We start from the raw sequence: 21,189 nt of genomic DNA, 5'->3' as shown, positions 1-21,189 counted from the left end.
GACACGTTTCCCAGACCAGCACGATCAACATGCCTCACTTCTAGTCTCTTTCTGACAACGGTTCCCAATGACTGTACAACAAATGCCCACAGCCCACTCGGGAATGCTGATCACGCTGTGATAATGGTAGAAATCAGCCTAAATTCTCGCCCTAAAACTGAAGACCCACTACTCAAAACAACGAGGTATTACAAAAAGGCTGATTGGGAAGCCATCAGGGAGCTCATCAGAGATGCCCCATGGCAAAATATCTTTACTCTTCCAGCGGAACAGTGTGCAAATGAGACAACTGAATGGTTCAAAACTGCTATTGAAGCACATGTTCCCGCACGGAAATACTATAGCAAGCCCCACTCCCCCCAATGGTTTACTTCTGCTTGTGCAGCTGCCATTTGTCAAAGGCAGCATGCGTTCCGCAGATTCAACCGACATAAGTCCAGCTCAAATAAACAGAAGTTTATAGAAGCTAGAAATAATTGTAAGAGAGTGATAGACACAGCTAAGTCAGATTACTCTGAAACCACCAGAAAGCGCATCGAAGCACAAAAATTAGGAACCCGGATTTTTGGAAAATCTACAACAGCGTAGTTAATAATGGACAGTCAATTATTCCCCCACTAACAAACAATCATGAGGTTGCTTGCACGGCAACTGACAAGGCTAATCTGCTTGCCAGTCGGTTTGCCTCAAACTCCACACTGAACTCGGTACACCACTCACTCCCTGATTTTCCTCTGCGAACAGACGCCACACTTGACGATTTGAAAATCACCCCTTCTCAGGTACATGCTATTATAAAAAACCTAGACACCTCTAAAGCATGTGGACCAGATCTCATCCCAGCTGTGCTATTAAAAAAATACTCTGCCGAGGTTGCTCCAGTTCTGTCCAAACTTTACAATAAATGCCTTAACGAATCTTGTTTTCCCGACTGCTGGAAAACCGCCTCTGTGGTACCAGTCTTCAAGAATTCTGGTGAAAGAACTGACCCACTAAATTATCGCCCCATTAGCCTCCTCCCGCTTTTCGCCAAAATATTTGAGTCCTTAGTTAATCAAGTCCTAGTCCAGCACCTAACAGCTGCTAAACTCCTGACTGACAAACAATATGGATTCAGGCAAGCCCGTTCAACAGCAGATATCTTAACTGTAGTTTCTGAACGTATATACCGTTCATTGGATAAAACAGGGGAGGGTAGAGCGGTGGCCCTTGATATATCTAAGGCTTTTGACAGGGTATGGCACGATGGTCTTCTAAGGAAAATTAGATCATATGGAATCTCTGGAAGAATTCATAACGTAATTAAATCCTTCTAAAGTAATAGAAAAATCAAAGTTGTCCTCAACGGACGTACATCCAAACAATATGACATAAATGCGGGAGTGCCTCAGGGGTCTATCCTTGGACCTCTATTGTTCCTGATATTCATAAACGACCTCCCTGATAATATTGTTTCGGAGATGGGTATATTTGCCGATGACACCACTCTCTATAACAGATATGAGGGGAAAACAAATGAACACATATCCAAGAAAATGGCAGAAACACTAGAGGATGACCTCCAATCCGTAGTGCAATGGGGACAAAAATGGTTGGTCTCATTCAATGCTGCTAAGACTAAGCTTGTTTCCTTCAATAACTACAAGAAACCGTCTCTACCACCAATAGCAATGGCCAAGAACACATTGCCTGAAAGTACTTCTTTTAAACTCCTCGGCCTAACGTTTACAGGGAATATGAACTGGAATAGATACATTGAGAGCATTGCCAAGGCTGCTGCAAGGAAGGTTGGCTCCCTCTACCGTGCTAGAAAACTACTTACGCCTGCCAGTATCCTATACCTCTATAAGGCAACCATTCGCCCGTGTATGGAGTACTGTTGTCACATCTGGGCTGGTGCATCTGCTTCTTGTCTCTCGCTCCTGGACAGGGTTCAAAAAAGAGTCGCCAACCTGATAGGTCCTGAACTGTCATCTAGGCTTCAACCTCTGTCCCATCGACGAGATGTTGCATCCCTCTGCCTGTTCTACAAATACTTTAATGTTGAATGCTTCGATGAACTGCAAGCACTCGTACCCCCTCGACCTAAATACACCCGACAAACCCGATAAGCAGCAAAATCCCACCCCTTCACAGTAGAGATCCCTAGATGTAAGAGAGCCTTCTACTCCAGTAGTTTCTTCCCCAGAACTGCTAGACTTTGGAGTTCCCTTCCAGGTTCCTGCTTCCCCAACTGTACTGACATGCAGAAGTTCAAGTGTAACGTGAACAGACATCTTGCTGCCTAACTCCCCACATAGTACCTCTGTAGATTATGTCCCTGATAGTAGCCCCCTACATCAAAGTGGCAATGTGCCTTGTTTGGGGTGAAAATGTAATTTTAAAAAAAAAAAAAGTCTTTCTTCTGATGAAGATTTTGCATATTTTAATTGAACAACTTATTTACTCAGGAAATTCTACAGTAGTGTATGAGGCAATCAAAGTATACCATCGTTTTCGATTTGAAGCTTGATTCACAGTGTCTTTCTAGTTTCTTTCCATTGCAATAAAATCTCTCTCAATTGTCCTTTTCCAGTTCATTTATGGGTTTCCTGTTCTTTTTCCACCAGGAGTCCATAGAAACACTTGGTTGGCAATTCTCTCGTGGGTCAATCTTAGGGTATGTCCGAGCCAGCTTAGACATTGTTTTCAGATTATTGATGATGCTAACCAACGGGTTAGCATCATCAATAACCTGTTGACTTCTTGGTTGATGGTTCAGTCACTCCATTTGATCTTAAAATTCTAAGATACTTGCAATCAGATTTTGAGATGCCAAATTTCACTTTCATATAGCAGTATGCAGAAGACAAATTCTTAATTTAGATTTGAGGGTGGATTTTTTTTTTCTTTAGATCTTTTGTACAACAGACTACAAGTATTACATATTCTCTTATTAAATAATGATTCTATCTAAAGTGTTCCAAAAGTATGTAAAATGTAAAAGCAATTGTCATGCGTATCATTTAATTTTCTGAGTTTTTGTTTCTTTGTCAAAAAAACAAAAATAAATAAATAGCTGCTTAATATGTATTACTGAAAGATTTTGTTCAGGGCATTATTTTAATAAGTCATTCTAATATTGTGAGAAATCATTATTTAGAGAAACAATATTAGAGAAATCATTATTTGACAACTAATGAACAGGATTGATTTTGAGTCAAAGTAAATTTATTCAAATTGAGTCCAACGATTAGGCAGGAAAGGAAGAAGAAGAGTAATGAATTAATGAATCCCGGGTGTGTATACTTTATTAATGCTATCTATAAAAATGATAGCAAAACAACATTTCTTCAAACTAAATTATGCAAATCATCTACACACGAGAAAACAAAATCTTTTTTTCTTTCTTTTTTTTTAATAAGATCTTTTGTAAATTATCCTTGGACAATTGTAAATATTTTTGATTTGTTTATTAATTTTGATATAATTAAAAGTGAGATTTCATTTCTCTTGAATATTTGTATTTTTGCAATACTTTTACCTGAGTAAGATCAGATTAAAAATCAAGATGATTTGATTTCATATAGCAAAAAATGAAGAAATGTGTTTAATCTTGATTCTTTAATTGTCCCAAATATTGACATTAAAATCTGTTTGTATCTACAATAAAAAGACAATACTTGAATCTCACACTTTAGTGACTTTAAATTCAGTTCAAAACTGGAAAAGGGAGATGAATTTAGTTGAAAATTATTAATTTTAAGTTTTGCTTTTCTTTTTCTTTTCCAGTAGTCTACGGAGTCGAGCTCTGAGCTTAAGAAGTTTAAGTAGAAACACAGCTGAAGTTAGTTCAGTAAGTATAACTAGATTTTCAACTGCTTATCAGCTGGATTCTCACTGACATTTTCGTTTGCACCTTTTTTTTTTATTCTTTATCCATCCAAATCCTAATTTAATTCTTGGATCTACTGTAAATTTGTAAACAAGAGCAATAGTTAAACATCAGACATTACTGATCACGGTTGGAAGTGATCTGGAATCCGAGTTTCAAATCTCGGGGCTGATAAAGTTTGCTACGTCTATTCACACTAATGAGTTCTAAGACAATGAAATAGCTGTCTGTGGATGACTATTTTATACTAGCTGTCCCTACCTGATGCTACCTGGGTGGGAAAATAGTGCTGAGTAGAGAGCTTACAGAAAAAGAATTCTAAAGTGCATGAAAAGTAACATCATGGATGAAAATTATGGAAAAATGAAACGAAAAAGCACAAAAATTAAACATTTCACTAATTTACAAAAGAACAATATTTAAATCAAAAGAAAAGGCAAAAATAGCAGTTAACAACTAGATATGCCACAAAGAGTAAAGTCTCATCACCGAAAGAATATCAATCATAAATTATCTTTTTACACTACACCTTTTATAGTGCAAAAACAAATCTGTATGCCTTATTTAAATTATGTTTCTCTAAGTAATACATAATGAATTACACATTAGTTCTGGCATTGATTTATCCTTTTATAACTTTATTTAAATTGTTTGAATTAACCGTAATTTATAATTAATTCCACTATTTCTTTCTTAGCTCTTTATGGATTTCGCTCAACTTCCAATGTTGATTCTATTATTCTCTAATATTTCTTAATATCTCTCCGAGCCACAAGGAGCTTATTTACATGGTATGTTCATATACACCACAAATATATATGGGGTTATTCCAATATTTTTCCCCCTGATTCTGATACAATTACTGATTCTGATTCTTTTAATTTTCTAAATCTGGAGTTTTTTTTTTTTTTTTTTTTTTTTTTAGGGATGGGGGGGGGGGGGGCTCGAATTTCTACAAAACCCATGAAATGTGAGCATATATTTTCTTAAATGTAGAAATGCATTATAGATTTTAGTTTTACTGATAGTTTAAAGTCAATAAATATTTATCATTTTATCATTTATATGAGTCATGTAAAATTAACTTTTAAACGAAAACAAATAAATAAAAACAATAGAAAGAATCGTTTTTGGCATCGGAAAATAGGCATGAATTTTTCTGATACCGATTCTGATACGCCTAAAACCTTTTTGGAGTTTGAGATGCTTAAAATGACATATCTCTGTAATGTATGAGGCATGAATGACTAGATTCTATGAAAATATAATTTTTTTTTTTAATGGTTCCAAGGTTTGTGTGTGTGTGTGTGTGCGTGTGTGAAGGGTGTTTTTTTTTGTTTTTTTAGAGGTGGTGAACTTTAAATAAAAAAAGACGCAAAAAATATTTTCATATGTGATTTGAGTATGAATGAATCAATATGCCATAAAATAAATTAAAAATTTACAAATCAAGAATTTGTGTGCATTCGAATAAGAACATACTCGCCCTCACTGTTTCTCTTCTCCTCCATGTGTCTCACCTGCAAGTTTAATCTGTCTCTCTTTACTCTCTGTACTTCTTCTTGGCTTGTTTATCTTTTTTGATCCTGTTCTGATCTTCACTCCTCTCTCTAAAATCTCAAGACCAATTTTCTTGGACTTTTGTGTTGTATTTCTGCCATGCCTAAAAGAATGACAATAACCATTGCTGTATAAAAATCTAATGATATATTTTTATTGGTGGTGAACAAATGAGGGTTAGTGAGACTGGAGGATGTACGTACATGAATTAACGGGGATGGTTTTCTAGGCCCAGACTGTCAGTTGACTATCAATCTCAATTTTGTTTATATAATAATCTATAACACCCATACATCCTCCTGTAAATGCCTATTCTCAGATTTCACATTCACTGTTGCCATGCCCTTAGTGATATATTTTTGTTTACAGTCAACATTTTTGGATAGCACAATTTTTGCTGGTGGTTTTAAATCAACAATTATTCTATTTCCAACAATTGATCATGTTTTTTTTTTTTTTTGTTTTTTTCTTTTGTTTTTTTTCCAGCCAGGTGCATGTCTATGTTAAGTGCATTTTGGTCTTGCTTCCATTACACCTGGCTATATATTCAGCTTTTTGCAAATAATTATAAGATCAATAATAATAGCTTCATGAATTTAATGATGATGAAATTGACTTTTAATTGCTTAGTTTGAAATAAAAAATTTAAAAAAAATGACAAAAAATATGTATCAATTATTTCAAAAGAAAATGCTAAAACATGGAGTTATGGCCCTTTTTGATTTATTTATACTTGAACAAAACGTGATTGCATGTGCTTTTATTTATTTATTTTCACAAGGTTAATATTTAATTTCTATTTTATATTTATTTAATCAAGTCTGGGTTAACCAGGTAGATTCTTTAATTACTGTCTGTTTCACTTTAATATATATTGATATTAAATAATGAACTCTTGCTTTTACTGAAGTAGTATCAGTTTATGAAAGACTATTTAGAAAGTTTAGAATTTAATTTCATCTGTCTGCCTGCTAATGCAGTGGGGTAGAAGATTATTATGGAGATTTACTTTTCCATAATGGAGAATTGGGTTGAGTTGGTTGTGTGACCTAAACTAGTTTGGACCAATGCTTGGCAACATTTTAAGCACTGTACAGATTCCACTTTCAAAGTGATTATTTAACCCAGCTTTGCCTCATGGGGATGGATTAGTATGTATTGATTTGTGAAAGTGGCCATGTTGTATCCACTGGAGATTGTTTTTTTTTGTTTTTTTTTTATCCAGAAATATTTTTAAATCTGGACGCATCTTTCAAAGTTCTTCATTAGAATCATGTCTTAGTCCATCATAATTAACACTTTAAACCTCTAGCTCAAAGGTTCTCAACCAGGAGTAAATTTACCCTGAGGGAGTAAAAAAATTATATAGTCGAGGGGCAAATAATTGAAGTACCTGATAATTTAAAACTAATTATTTCTTTCAAGATTTTGTCATATCTAAGAAATGTAATACAAATTGAATTCATAACTTTTTATTTTGGAAAAGATATGATTTTCTTTATTTTCGTCATATGAATGCATAATGCTAGTTTTATACAAAACCTAAAAGTCCGAAACAATAAAAAGTTTAGTGTTTTTTTTTTTTTTTTATACCTCCTTGTTTTTTGTCACTTTATGATGGCTATGAATTTTTTATATGGAAGTAGAAGTAGCAAATATTTTGTATGGAAGTAGAAGTAGCAAATGGAGAAATGCATAAAGCCAAGGGGTCAATGATGGAGAAAAGGTTGAGATTGGCAGCTCTAGCTGAACTCCATCTTTCAATGTATGCTTTCTTTTGTCAGAAAAAAGTTAATCTTGTGTCTTTGCTTTTCCTCTTTCTCCTCAATTTTTTTCTGTATGTTTCAGTAACTAATGCATAGCTGGTTGCTTTTACAATATTATATTCAATGCAATCAAATAGCAAGAGGACTACGTATGATTTCTGGGCTTTCCCTTTTCACACTATCCGAAACAGCATGGGCCAGAATTTTTTAAGCCACTTCAGGCTTGATGGAAATTTTTCAAAATTATGAAAATATTTTTCCACATCTCATAAAGGGATAAAGAGTAAACCTACCTTAGTCGTATTCACTCATCCTAGCATATTCACTTATTATCTGACTTGTGGAATAATTTTTTTTTTTTCTTTTTGTACAATTCCCACTTTTTTTTTTGTTCTATTTTTTTTTCCAGTTCTATTTGCTTAACCTGTTCACTTTAAACGTCTTCTAGAGTTGTTTCTTTTTTTTATGCTTCCATTTTTTCCCCAGCCCTAATTCGCTTTTCTGTTTAATTTAAGCCTTCTTCATAATGATATGTTAGCTTTTTCTATGTCTACCTTTATTTTGGCTTTCTCAAGTTCAATCTGAACCTTAAAAAAAAAGTCCAGAAGAAATTTCTACTGGGTCATGTAATATAGCTTTATTGAAAATTGTCATTATTTTCAATATGCTCAGCTACAATTTTGAATAATGATGTTTTCTGTTATAATCTCTGATATTTAGTTTTAACCTCTGCCCTATTTTGAGTACAGCATCCTTCCTTCCAAGAAATGGGTGCTCATTTTACATTAAATTTATATAGGAAAATGATCCCCCATTTAATCTTCAATCTTTAATCATTTTTTTTTTTTTTTTCTTTTTCTTTGAATTCCTTCATTGCAAATATTTTTTCTGGCAGTTTAAATGTAATCATCCAAAAAAAAAAAAAAAAAAAACTTGAATTTTTTAGAGAGTAAATTACATCAGGTGAAATTGTAAAACCATCCAAAATTGTTATTATCCACAATGTGTTTGGATACAATTCTGATTAATTGTATTTTCTTCATGGCTTGTCTACTCTCATATTTAATTCTAACTTCTGTGCTATTTTGAGTAGTCTTTCTTTCTCATACAGAGTCTAAAAATGAATATTCCTTAATTTAATGAAACTCCGAATGTGGGAAAACTAAGGAAAGTGTTTACGATGAACATTTTGCGTTTTACAGCTATGAAAATGAGATTCTGAATTTTATATACCACGAGTTTGAGATGCTTAAAATGACATATCTCTGTAATGTATGAGGCATGAATGACTAGATTCTATGAAAATATAAATTTTTTTTTTTTTTAATGGTTCCAAGGTTTGTTTGGATACTAAAGACATACTATAACCAAGCCTATTAAAAACACTTATGCAAAGTTATATAGACATCTAATATCTATAGGAATGGTAAACATACAAAAATAACTAAAAAAAAAACAAATATGATAAAATACTAATTTGCAGCAGATTGGTATCAGATTATTTAACAATATCTAGCAGAAAGTGGTCAACAAGGCGTGACGCCACTTGATGTAAGGAGCTAACAAGAATGAAAGATGATTATCACAAAAACAGAAGATGCCTATTGACCTTAGTCTTGAAAAGACTAAAGTTATAGGTAGGAGGAAAACAGTCAGCAAGAACAGAATCCCGTAAGCTTACAGTTCTTGGAAAGAAACTATTAGAATAGGAAACTGTATTGCAATGAGGTACAAAAATAACAAATTGATGAAAACTACTAGACCAAATAATCAAACGAGCTGAAACAAAAGAAGCAGGGAATCGATCAAACAATTCTGAAGAATGCATGACATAATAATTAAGAAAAGTTGGGGCCAATTAAATTACAGATACGTTTCTGCACTCTATAAATAACCTTCAAATGGGACAAAAATTCACCAGCCCAAGTATGACAACAGTACTCCATACATGGTTTGATAGTAGATTTGTAGAGAAAGTGTTTAGAGCGATAGAGAGAACCGACTTTACAAGAAGCAGAAGGAGCAATGGATTTAATATTTGAACTCTAGGAAAGACTTGATGAGGAAGAAAGACCAAGACGTTTTAGAATTGATTTTTCCTCAAGAGTAGAGCCACCCATGAGAATCTCAGGAAGAAAAGGGACAATTGAAAGAAATCAGCTGAGTCTTAACAGGATTAAACTAAAGAAGCCATTTTGTACCCCAATCCACAACTGAATCAGAATCAACTTCTAGATTAGCTGCATATTTCAATTGATTTGAGGGATGCAAGTGAGAAGCAATACCAGAACAGGGAATTACAAAGGTGGAATTATTGTGTATCTTTTATTGATGTAGGCTTTATTTTTATAGTGTATTTATTTTTATAGTGTATCCATGAAGGTGAAAAAGAATGTTCATTCAATCTGGAATCAAAATGACTGCTGTCCAAGTGTAATTTGGTGCAATTGCCGTGAATATTATAATCCAGAAAAATGAACTCCTAATATAAAAAAAAAAAAAAAAAAAAAAAATGTTTTTTGCATTGAATTTAAGATGGCTGCCTTCTAGCCAGGTTTTGGCATGCAGATGGAAAGAAATCACAAAAAAAAAAAAAAAAAATTCTTTCTGCTGTAAAAAAAAAGAAAAAAAAAAGGCAAAGTTTAAAATTGTATCTAGCTCGGTCTCTTCAAAATGACGTTGTTTCCAATAGGAAATATCCTGTAATAAGCTTGTTGATTTTCGTTAGATAACTTCAAAGATATTTCTTTGGAAAGTGTTAATTCTCTGCAGTGTTAAATCCTTCAGGTGAGACTGAAAACTGTCTTCTTCCAGTAACGGAAATTGGGTTCCTTTCCGTGCATGCAGAAAGTAAGATGACTTTATTGCAAATGGTTGATCGGAAGTATGTGGGTCGTATTGACCCAGTCAGGAGACATGGGTGTCTACCTTGACCTCTGCTATTCTCTTCCTTTGCTTCTCTTTGAACATGGTGACATGATGTTGCTTAAACATCCAATCATTAACTAACAAAGTTCTTTTTTTTTTTTTTTTTTTTTTTTTTTGCCATCAGAGATAGAAGAAAGGTAGGTGTTAAGATATCCACTCTCTGCTAATATTAAGATTTATGCTAGTGATATTTTAGAAATAGGCTATTAGAATAATAGATTTAAGATTCTAATAGATAGTTGAAAGTTGGGATTTGAATGAAATAAAATATATTTATCAAGGGTAAAATGTACAGTTTGATATGGATATAATATGCATATATGGTATACTAGCAGGGTGACCCGACGTTGCCCAGGATTGAATGAGGATCAACAAATGTTTCACACTTAACATACTTTTATTGCCATTGAAATCTGTGAAGTCAACCATTTTTCAATCAAATCGATTGATTGCCTGCTCTAGTTAGGGACCCACTGCGGTGCACTGAGAGGAAGCTTCACATGCTTCCCCACAGTAACTTAGTCCACAATACATTGTAGTCTACATTGCACTGTAGAGAATCTATTGTTGATGTTATAAAATAATGGCTTAAATCAAAGTTAAAAATGCAAAAATTGAATATCAAAATTTAATTGTGCTCTAAATAGAAACATTCATTTCAAACATGCCCGTCTTGATTTTATATGCCAGGCCCTTCTGCTTGTGCGATGATAAAACTTCTCAAATACACTTGTGATGTTAGGCTGTATAAGGGTGTTAACTTTGGTCAAAATTGGACTGTTCTCCCTTTAATCAGGGTCCTGGATATGACCTTAAACTATATCCAGTGGTGAGGCCTCCAACTTGCGGGCTTTGGGGAGTGTGGAGCCACCCTTTAATTACCATTGCTCCCAGGTCCACTCTGACCCGGAGTGGTAGTACCTGTTAGGGTCCCAACTATGGGTTAAATAGAAACCGACGTGAAAACAACAAATATATTCTATTAAAAAAATTTTTCTTCAAAATCTTTGGATTCGGCATTAAATAATCCGAAAAGGGTTGATATGCTGTAAAACAAAAACGACCAACGACCAACCCTTTAATCAGATTTTTCGATTTTCAATACTTATCAGAGGCATTATGATACAAAAATATCTAAGAACACTTCCAGAGATATAAAGTACATTTCTGTGAAATTTAAAAAAAAAATCAACCCAGCCATTTCAGAGTCCATAGGGAACAAACTCACACAAACATACACACAAAATGCCTTTTATATATAAGTAGAGATAAAGAGATACTATAAAGAATGCAACCTACTGGGTCATCCATTCAGCTCGAGCTATTGTTTGAATCAGGAAAAAATGAGTTTGTAAAGCCAGTTAAATATAAAAATAAAAACAATATCCTAAATTAGTCACTTTCTGCTCACTATATCTACCTTCTCTCTTAGCTATAGGGTAAATATTTTTACTACTTCTAGTGTTATTCCCTTTCGTTTATAATGGTCTATTCCAATCTATTCTTTCATTTCTTTATTGCATTCAGCTATTAATGAACAGAGAGAGAGCCAGAGAAGCAAGAGTAATAGAAATGGTATAAAATAAGAGCGATGGAGGCGAGTTCATGCAAAAGAGGAAAAAGATTGTAGACAAAAACTTAGTCATAGATGAGTTAATTACAGATTGTGGTTAATTAGAAAAAACAGTGGAGTTACTATCTTTAAGAGCATATCTTGGAAAATTGACCACATCCTGTCTGCTCATCCTTCGGCTAACATTCACATCTGTGGTGACTTCAATGTCCATAATGTGGAATGGCTGACCCACTCAAATAAAACTGATGACGAGGGGAGGTTTTGTCATGATTTTGCCATTGCTTATGACCTTACTCAGATTGTTCACGAACCCACCCGTGTGCCCGATACACCCGGTCAATATGCAAGCCTTCTAGACCTTTTCCTCACAACTTCCCCTGAGCTGTGTTCATGTTCCATTCTATCTCCTCTGGGATCCTCTGACCACTCCGTTGTATCAGTTAAAGTAAAAATGAAATGTAATTAGTCTTCAGACGTACCTCTCCACCGTACTGTATATCGATACTCTATGGCTGACTGGGATAGGTTCCGTACATTCATATCTGACCTACCTCTGCATTCCATGTTTAAAAAGGATGTGTCCTCTATAGTATCAGACCTGACCGAATGTTTAATTGTAGGCATAGACCAATTCATAACATCCAAAAAATTCCAACAAAAACCTAACAGCCAGCCATGGTTCTCCCCTGAATGTGCTGCTGCCATCGCGCACAGAAATCACTTTTTCCATATTTACCAACGTAATAGATGTACCAAGACTAAAGCTGCTTTCAGGACTGCCAGCAACCACTATAAAAGAGTAATAAAAAATGCAAGAGAGCTATATGCTCAGTCTGTTAAATCCAAAGTAGCTGATCAGTGGCTTGGTTCCCACCAGTTCTGGCAAATAGCAAACAGGATCTTGAACAGAAGCGTGTGTTCTATCCCAACTATCATCAATGGACCTGAGGTCATCTCGTCAGCATCAGACAAGGCCAGACTATTTGCCAAGAACTTTGCAGCTAATTCTACCCTATGCTACAATGACCATCAACTCCCTGTATTTCCTCCTATAACAGACAACACGCATGCAACATACAAATATCTGTGCGAAGGCCACTCAGGGATAAGGGTTATTGCGTGTACAGTAATCAATGAGATAGTATTGTAGTAATCATTAGTATTAGGGGTTTTGATAGAGTGTCTTACTTAAGGGGGCGGTTTGTCAGGAGTTTGTTTATGTTGGACTTGAAGACGTCCAAGTTGTAGTCAGGTGGGAAACAGGCAAGCGGCAGAGAGTTCCACTGGCGTGCAGTTCTAAGAAAGAAGCTTTGTTCATGGAATCTACGTTTGGATTTAGGCACAGATAAAGAGTGGGGAAAATTATTGACAGACGGGTGTTTCTCGTGAAAGATTGGCGAGGGTGGGGGGACGAGGGATTGGAGCTCACTAGTCTTTCCTTCTTTTATAGGGTCTAAAAATGAATATCCACTTTAATAGGCTATATTGACTATCAACCAAGTTCCAGCCCTGTCCGATTGCCGCACTGTTGCATTCTTGTGTCTACTTTACAACTACTTTGATGGAAGGTGTTTCGATGAACTCGTTACTCTTGTATCCTCTCAACGTAGGTACACCCAACAAACCCGTCTTACAGCAAAATCTCACCCCTTTACTGCTGAGGTTCCTTAATGTCAGATAGTTTTCTACTATATTAGCTTCTTCCCTCGGACTGCTTAACTTTGGAATTCCCTACCTGTTTCCTGCTTCCCTGACTGCACTAACATGCAGAAGTCTAAATGCAATGTGAACAGACCTCTCGCTCGTCTTCTTACATAGTCCCAGTAGACATGCTTCCAAATAGTAACACCTTACATCTAAGTGGCAGTATGTCTTGTTTGGGGTGAACAAGAGCAATAGTTTTTAAAATTTAATCTATTTTTTTCTGGGATTATGACATGTTGAACGTATTTGTGTTAAAATCAATTTAGTTTTACGCATGAAATAGGAAAAAACAAAAACTTTAAAAATAAGTTTACACATAGGTATTACTGGCAAAATGCTAATGGGGAGCCCTAAGTTAGATGATCTAAAAAGAAAAATTGGACGCAGCGAATAAAAAAAAAAAAAAAAAAAAAAAAAAGTAAAAGTTTTTAGTGAATAATGTTAGTATTTTATTTAAAATAATTAATGGTATTTTTTTTTACGACCTGCCCCAGCATAGTATAAACACCCCCAACCACCCCATGTTAAAAACTGGTTTCGGAATAAACACCCCCCCAACCTCCCCATGTTAAGAACGGGTTGGGGGGGTATTCCGAAAGCCTTTCTTAACATGGGGAAGTTGGGGTGTTTATAATACACTGGGGCACGTCATAAAAATTTACCTAATTAAAATATTTAAGTCTTTAAAGATAAAATATATAAAAATGTTTGTTTCACAACACAATTCTTTTGGTTTTGTACCATTTAAAGTCAGGGTTTTTTTTTTTTGTTTTGTTTCCCCCCCCCCCCTCCTCATCTTAACCTTTCTCCATTTGAACTTTTTATATCAACTAAATTACTTAATCTCCGTTACCATTTTATTGGTAAGAATTTTGTGCGACCTTATTTTCAAAGTTTACAATGTGTTTACCAACTTTCTATTTTTCTTGTAAAATCTCAGAAAGAAGAAACTATTTCAGATCGATGCTTTGTAGATTCAGCTAAAAAAAAAAAGAAAAAAAAAAGATTTACTTTCATTAAAAAAATAAATCATTTATTTTTTTTAATGGAAATAAATCATTTATTTCCAGAAAAAAGGGTTTATTTTTACACAACCAAAAAATGTTTGGATTCATTTTTGGAACCAGCATATTTTTATAAAAAATTTTACATATTTTAATATTGAACATTTGAAAGTGGTGCTCACTGTACAAAATTTACATATTTTAATATTGAACATTTGAAAGTGGTGCTCACTGTACAAAATGGACATGAACTCCATAGAAAGTGAGTATCCCTGCAAATTTTAATTGTACAAACCCCAACCTATAAGTTATTTCTAAATAGTTCAATAACTTTTATCATCTTTTTTGCCTTTCCTTAGGAAGGAAACAAACAACGCCTCCACCACCACCACCACCAACAACAACAACAACAAAGCTGTTCATTTTTTGTTAATCTTTCTTTTTTTTTTCTTTTTTTCCTTCCGCTGTTTGTCCCATTTGCTTTGGTATGCTGTTTTGATAATGTTTGCAAATAACTCTTACTTCAGACTACTTTCATTGCTATGAAAGCTGAATGAATATAAGTGGTGCTGAGTCTGACCTTAAAGTACATCCGTTGCTAAGGCTATAATGTGAGAGTATAAAGTCACCCTCCCCCCTCCCCAGATACCAATATTCCACGGCGCACTCTGACCTTGCAGTGGTAGTATCAGTCAGTCCCATCTGTGTTAAATAGCATTTTACCAATAAGAATTGTGTGTAAACTGATTTTAAAGTCCCCTCTTTCCTATTCCATATGTAAAACTAAATTAATTTTTATGCTAATATGTTCAGCATGTCATAATCTTTAAGAAAAAACCCCCCACAATTTTTTAACTATTGCATATCTTTAAATAGAATTTATTCTAAGCTTAACAATAAACGTCTTGGACACCCTTGGGCAAGGTGTTTACTTTCACCCCACTCCATCATTGCCAAATTCACTCCACGAAAGCTCCTTTTGTTTTTTGTCTACTCTATTCCGCAACCGTATAAATTACTCATGCCCTCCAATCATTTTGAGGGGGAGTATAAAATCACCCTTAGTTACTGCTATTTAGAGGTCCACTCTGACCTTTAGTTGTAGTACATGCCAGGATTTTATGAGTTAAATAGAAAATATTTCTTTGTGATATGTTTATCAAACCTGATAAGGAGGTTAGTAGTTTTGCTTTGGCCTTGGCGGCGATATTGTGAGAGGAGCTGGATACCATAGGGGTGTGTCCGGTTTGTGTGTTTTGGGAAAGATGTTAAAGCATTGGTATGGGGTGAGGGTGATGTATGATGAGGAATGTCCATTGTTTGTTATTATTTTAGTTACGAAAAACATATGCCTACACAACCAATTAATTCAAAAATTAATCAAATGAGGAAGGTTGATATGTCATAAAATCTAGCAACCAACCAATTGAATGAAACCTACCACTGATCTCCAATTCTTAGACAAGGTTCAAAATCGAGTCTCAAATCTAACAGGTCTTGCACTATCGGCCAAGCTCCAACCTCTGTCCCATCACCACACTGTTGCATCCCTGTGTCTGTTTTACAAATACTTTAATGGAAAGTGCTCTGATGAACTTGTAGCACATGTGCCTACTCAATGTAGATAAACCTAAGCAGCAAAACCCCACACCTTCACTGTTGAGGTCCCTAGATGCCGGAAAACTTCTTACTCTAATAGTTTCTTCTTTCAAACTGCTAAACTTTGGAATTCCTACCCAGTTTCCTACTTCCCTGACTGTACTAACCTGAAGAAGTTTAAGTGTAATGTGAGCAGATATCTTGCTGCTAAACTCCCCACAGTTCTCTGTTAGACATGATCCTAAATAGAAACGTTTTGCATTCTAAGTTGCAGTATTCCTTGTTTGGGATGAAAAAGAGTTTAGAAGAAAAAAAAAAAAGTTACAAATAGTATTAATCAGTTGGCTTAGCATGAGACCAAAATTACCACACCCTGTTGTTAATCACGTGATGTCGATGAATTTGCAATTAATTATTTATTAGCTAATTTTAGGAACAAAACGATTTGTAAAGTTTATTTGTCTCTCTCTTTATCAGTTGTGCAATGACCCTTCAATTTGTAATATCTTAGATTATTTATTACTAACAGTTCCACTTGGCTTTGCTCGGGCCCTATGTACTGTTCATATCTTCATGTGTCTATGTACATATTAAAAAGTGAATATGTATGGTCATGCCTTTCTATATAATAATCTTCCTTAACTACCATAGAGAAAAGTTGGTAGAGACCGCAGATGCCAATTTTTTTTTAACTTTGACCCCAATTTTGACTCCTTAGCATTTATTGTTTTGGGCTCCAATAGAATTATAAAGTTAGATCCCTGTTCAAGTAATCCATATCTAAAATTTCAAGTGTTTAGACCCAAAATTGGCGAAGGAGTTTGTTAGAGTTCTCAAAAGTCAAATCGTTAACAGCCAAATTTCTGTCCGAAAACTGATTAAAAAGATTTTCTCAAATCTCTATACCCCTTATGCCAATTTCGAGTCTGTAGACCGAAAATTGACAGTTATTTGGTAGGAAAATGTACACAGACACACAGACAGACACTTTCACTTTTATAGATACATAGATTGAACTGGTTAATATTAATAATCTTATTGCAAAACCTGCATCTTTCATCATTTCTGATAAATTCTGTAATGGCATTCATAATTTTCTTTTCAAAAACTTTTACATTCATTTCACTCAATCGTTATGGTAGGTTGACGTTTTAGCCGATTATTTTCTTACAGGAAGACTTTTTAGGTTAGCGTATAGAAATAAGTGTGAATTCCATTTTAATTAAATTTAAAATGCGAGATTGAACAAATTTATTTCATTTTATTTCTAAAAAGAAGTTCATTTTAAATGTATTTTAAAAATATAATTAGAATTACACAAAATTTGAACAAAACCAAATTCTCAAGATTTTTTGAAGTGATACAAGACAAAATAAGTTTGAAAATTTATAATCTATAATATAAATCTTACCTATCTGTTTAAATGTATATATGTATGTTTGTATGTCTCGCAAAACCTTTCGACTGAGACTATGGATTTTCACGAGATCAGTATCATTTTGAAACTTGACCCTTTGAATGACAAATATTGAAAAATTGACCAAAAAAATTAATTCCTTCACCCTGAACTGGACACTTTTCTACAGGGAGGGGTCGCTTTTTTCGCCAATATTTTTAAAAGCCATCCCCTCTTTTTGATTGACTAGCCTTAATTTAAACCTATGTCATTTCCAGTTTGGCGATGAGCGCAACAGCTAATGCGCCACTTTTTTTTTTTTTTTTTTTCACTTTCTTTTCCTCTTTCGCGTTACGGGTTGGAGCCTGCCTGTCTACTACCACCTTTTGTTTTTTTTGGCACTCGCAATTTTCCTTCTTGTTTCTTTGATCAACCAACACCCTTACACACACCTCCACTTTCTTTTCCGCCTTCGTGTCACGGGTTCGAGCTTACCTGTCTACTACAACTTTTTCTTCTTCTTTTTTTTTTTTTTTTGCTCAACACACACCTCCAAACACCCGGTCAACACTGGGCACCCAGGCTAGTCTTCAAGAAACTAAAGTTCTTTTTTGTAGAAAAAGTAAATTTTTAAATCGAAAAATAATTTCATCGCAAATTCCATCATCAAACAAAAAGTAAAAACTTTATAAAAATATGTTTTATAAATTACAGCAGCTCCTATGTAGAAAAAGTTTGTGTTTTGTGATCAGTTTTAAAAATAAAATCATGATATAGTAATCCATTAATATCTTCTATAAAAAAATGTTGGTACATTTATTTTACGCTTTGTGATTTTTAAAACTAAATTTTAAAAATGCTTTCTTTTAAATTCATTGAAAAATTCTGCAATCTAATGAAAACAAAATATGAAATATTTAATACGAGAAGTTTACAATTTTAATTTTTTTAATTTCAAGAACTAATGATTCTTTGATATAATAATGTGAAACAGAATTTTTAAAGAACTTGCTATCTGTGGAACATAATCATGTTTTTTTTTTTTTTTTTTTTTCTTTTTATGCGGCACAGCCCCGTGTGGTTTTGTTACTAGGACTGCCTTTCAGAAAGATGTTCTTTCCACACTAGATAATAGTTCAGTAATTTATGAATTTAAGTGTCAGTGTGGGTCGAACTCTTGAGCGCTTAGGAGTCAGAGTGGCACAACATATCCTTTTACGTTTCTGTAAGCCCCAGGAGTTTAAAACAAGTATGTTGATGAGCGCATCCGGGTGTTTACAAGATACATCCGGGCACTCACCTCTCCATGAATTGCTGGATAATAAATGTTGTGGTGGGGGTATATTCGGATATTCATTTCCATATCATACACAAGGCCCGCTCCTAGCACCAACTTAATATTCTAGAGGCCTTTTATGTGATAATATGGAGACCGTCACTCTGCAGGCAAAAAGAGCTCTCTTAAATTAGAATGATTTAAAGAGCTCTAAAAAAAAAAAAAAAAAGAAAAAAAAAGCCTACATCTCGCCAATATATTTAGTTTTTGTTCTGCAATTACACGCAGATATGACATCCCCTACCGTTTTCCCCTAGTAATATTGGCAATAGTGTTCTATTTCTTTCCACATTATTTTTACCATATACATATTTATTTCTTGAAAACAAGTCGGTCGAAAGGTATCTTGAATGTCATCTTTTTATTCCAAGAGTTTATTTCATAATCTTTTATAAATCCTGTTGTCTTTTTTTCTTTACCCTACTCTTTTTTATGTATTAATTTTACCTGACTTCATACGACTCCATTTATTATTTTTAATACAAATATATATAATGTATTTACATCGATAGTGCTCAATGTTGAAGTAGAGCTAGGTAGTAAATTTTGAAAATGTCTATGACAATTAAGCTACACAGAATTTTCTGTGTTTCATCCTCATGAGAATTTGTAAGGCTATATATATATATATATATATATATATATATATTAATGGTTCCTTGATGGTATTAAATTCTATACTAGGTCTGCTTAATAGTTGATCATCACCCAGCATATGCGCTGCTTCTTTGAGTCGTCGTACTCTCCACCATTTTTCTTTGTCTATAATTTTTATTTTATCCCATAATGGTAGATGGTTTCCCTTTTCCCTCCATATGTGGTCAGTGATACTCGACTTTTCAATCTTTCACAGTATTACGTTTTCTTTATGTTCTAACTTTACTTTTAGTGGACGATGTGCCTAGTTTTTCATGTATCGAGTTCTTAGTTATGATTTTTTTCTGTTAGGGGCTTAACTCAAAAGATGTTTCCGTAGAGTTGACTCGCATCTGAATATTGTCCTGATGTCATATGGATTACAAATTATTATTATTATTTTTTTTTTTTAGACAGGCCCTTCATGTATTGTATACAAACTGTGGTGAATTTTCAGTAGTTCCTTTTGGTGCTTGATCTAGATTTCTTGGAACTGATGTCATGCTCTCTGGATAGTCTTTTCAGTGAAGAATTTCTCTTAAACTGTACATCTCTTGATATGTATTGCTGCTAGGATTTCTTTCCAAGAACTTATCTGTGGGACATGTTATCATGAGATTGCATCCTTTCCAAACTACAACATAATCATCTTTTCTTTTTTTTTTTTTACAACTTGCTTTCAGTGGATGACGTGACCCATTTTTGTCTAGTTTCTCACAAAAAAAAAGACAAATTATAAATTTACTTTGTATTCTTAATAAAACCATGACTTGTTTTTTTTTTTTCTACATTAAACAAATGTATAACAAACACTTATGTCACTTCACAAGTTATTTTCTAACATGTTACTGCATTTTCCTACTTGGTGCTACCAGATCAGACTGTCTGAAGATATAGGCTTCCTGACAAATACATCAAACATTGATGTTATTATATTTTTCTCCTTTCCTTTTGTAAAACTCTGTCAAGTTCTGTAAAAGCAAAAATTCTCCTCTTCCAAACAACCAAACCAAATACTGTGAGTAAATATTTGAAGATAGAAAGAGCTTGAAACATAAAAACGTTAACCAAAATGACTGAATTTGGCATTAAATAACCCGAAAAGGTTGATATGTCACAAAATAACCAAACAAAACACCATGGATAAATATTTGAAGATATAAAGAACTTGAAGCATAAAATATTTTTTACAAAAAAGAACCGGATTTGGCATTAGATACCCTTAAAAGGATTGATATGTCATAAAACGGAACAACCAAACATTCTTACGCTTTTCCATTAACCTTTTTTTTTTTTTTTTTCTGCTTAATATTGGATGATCTAGATTTCTTTCTCCATAAATTGACTGACCTATTTTTACGAATTAATGATCCTTCTTTTCTCCAACTTTGAGTAACCGAACTCCATGCTTGTAACATGATTTTTAGTTCAGGCTGTATTCCACTCCAAGCTCGGAAAAAAAAAAAAATGAAGTCTGAATAATATTCTTTATTTTTGTACTTTAGGATTTAAAAAATAAAAAAAATTGACTTTCCCTCTTGAGATATAATTCGCTAAATAGAAAATTCTCAACTTCCCAAAGAGCTAAAGATTCCAAGTCTGGAATTCTTTTTTTCCCATAGAAACCATATCATAAAATATGGATCGGGTTTCAGCAACTGGTTAATGTCAACCAGATGATAATTGGTTGCTTAGTGCAAGACTAATGTTTGCTTATCAGACTAAACTTACTAAGGCTTTATGAAGACTTATTTTGTTGTAAGATTTCTAAACAAAAACTCTACAATTTAAAGTCTCGAAAATTCTATTT

At 34.0% G+C, this 21,189-nt stretch overlaps 1 protein-coding gene and 1 long non-coding RNA gene across 4 annotated transcripts in view; one reads left to right on the top strand and one right to left on the bottom strand.

Annotated features, from left to right (window-relative positions):
* The window catches only part of LOC145280030 (WD repeat-containing protein 13-like), a 443,316-nt gene that overhangs the window by 177,274 nt on the left and 244,853 nt on the right, over positions 1 to 21,189 (top strand). For all 3 annotated transcript variants that reach the window (XM_080131693.1, XM_080131690.1, XM_080131691.1), the window contains exon 4: positions 3,772 to 3,835. In XM_080131693.1, coding sequence (XP_079987819.1) covers positions 3,772 to 3,835 — 64 coding nt within the window. The remainder of the gene's footprint in view (positions 1 to 3,771; positions 3,836 to 21,189) is intronic.
* The window catches only part of LOC145280032 (uncharacterized), a 51,940-nt gene that overhangs the window by 20,276 nt on the left and 10,475 nt on the right, over positions 1 to 21,189 (bottom strand). The gene's annotated exons all lie outside the window — the stretch shown is intronic.

Source organism: Euprymna scolopes, chromosome 7 (genome assembly GCF_053919585.1).
Source record: "Euprymna scolopes isolate OS-2025 chromosome 7, ASM5391958v1, whole genome shotgun sequence".
NCBI lineage: Eukaryota > Metazoa > Mollusca > Cephalopoda > Sepiida > Sepiolidae > Euprymna > Euprymna scolopes.
Note: the sequence above shows the minus strand (reverse complement) of the source record. Positions and strands in the feature narration are given on the sequence as shown.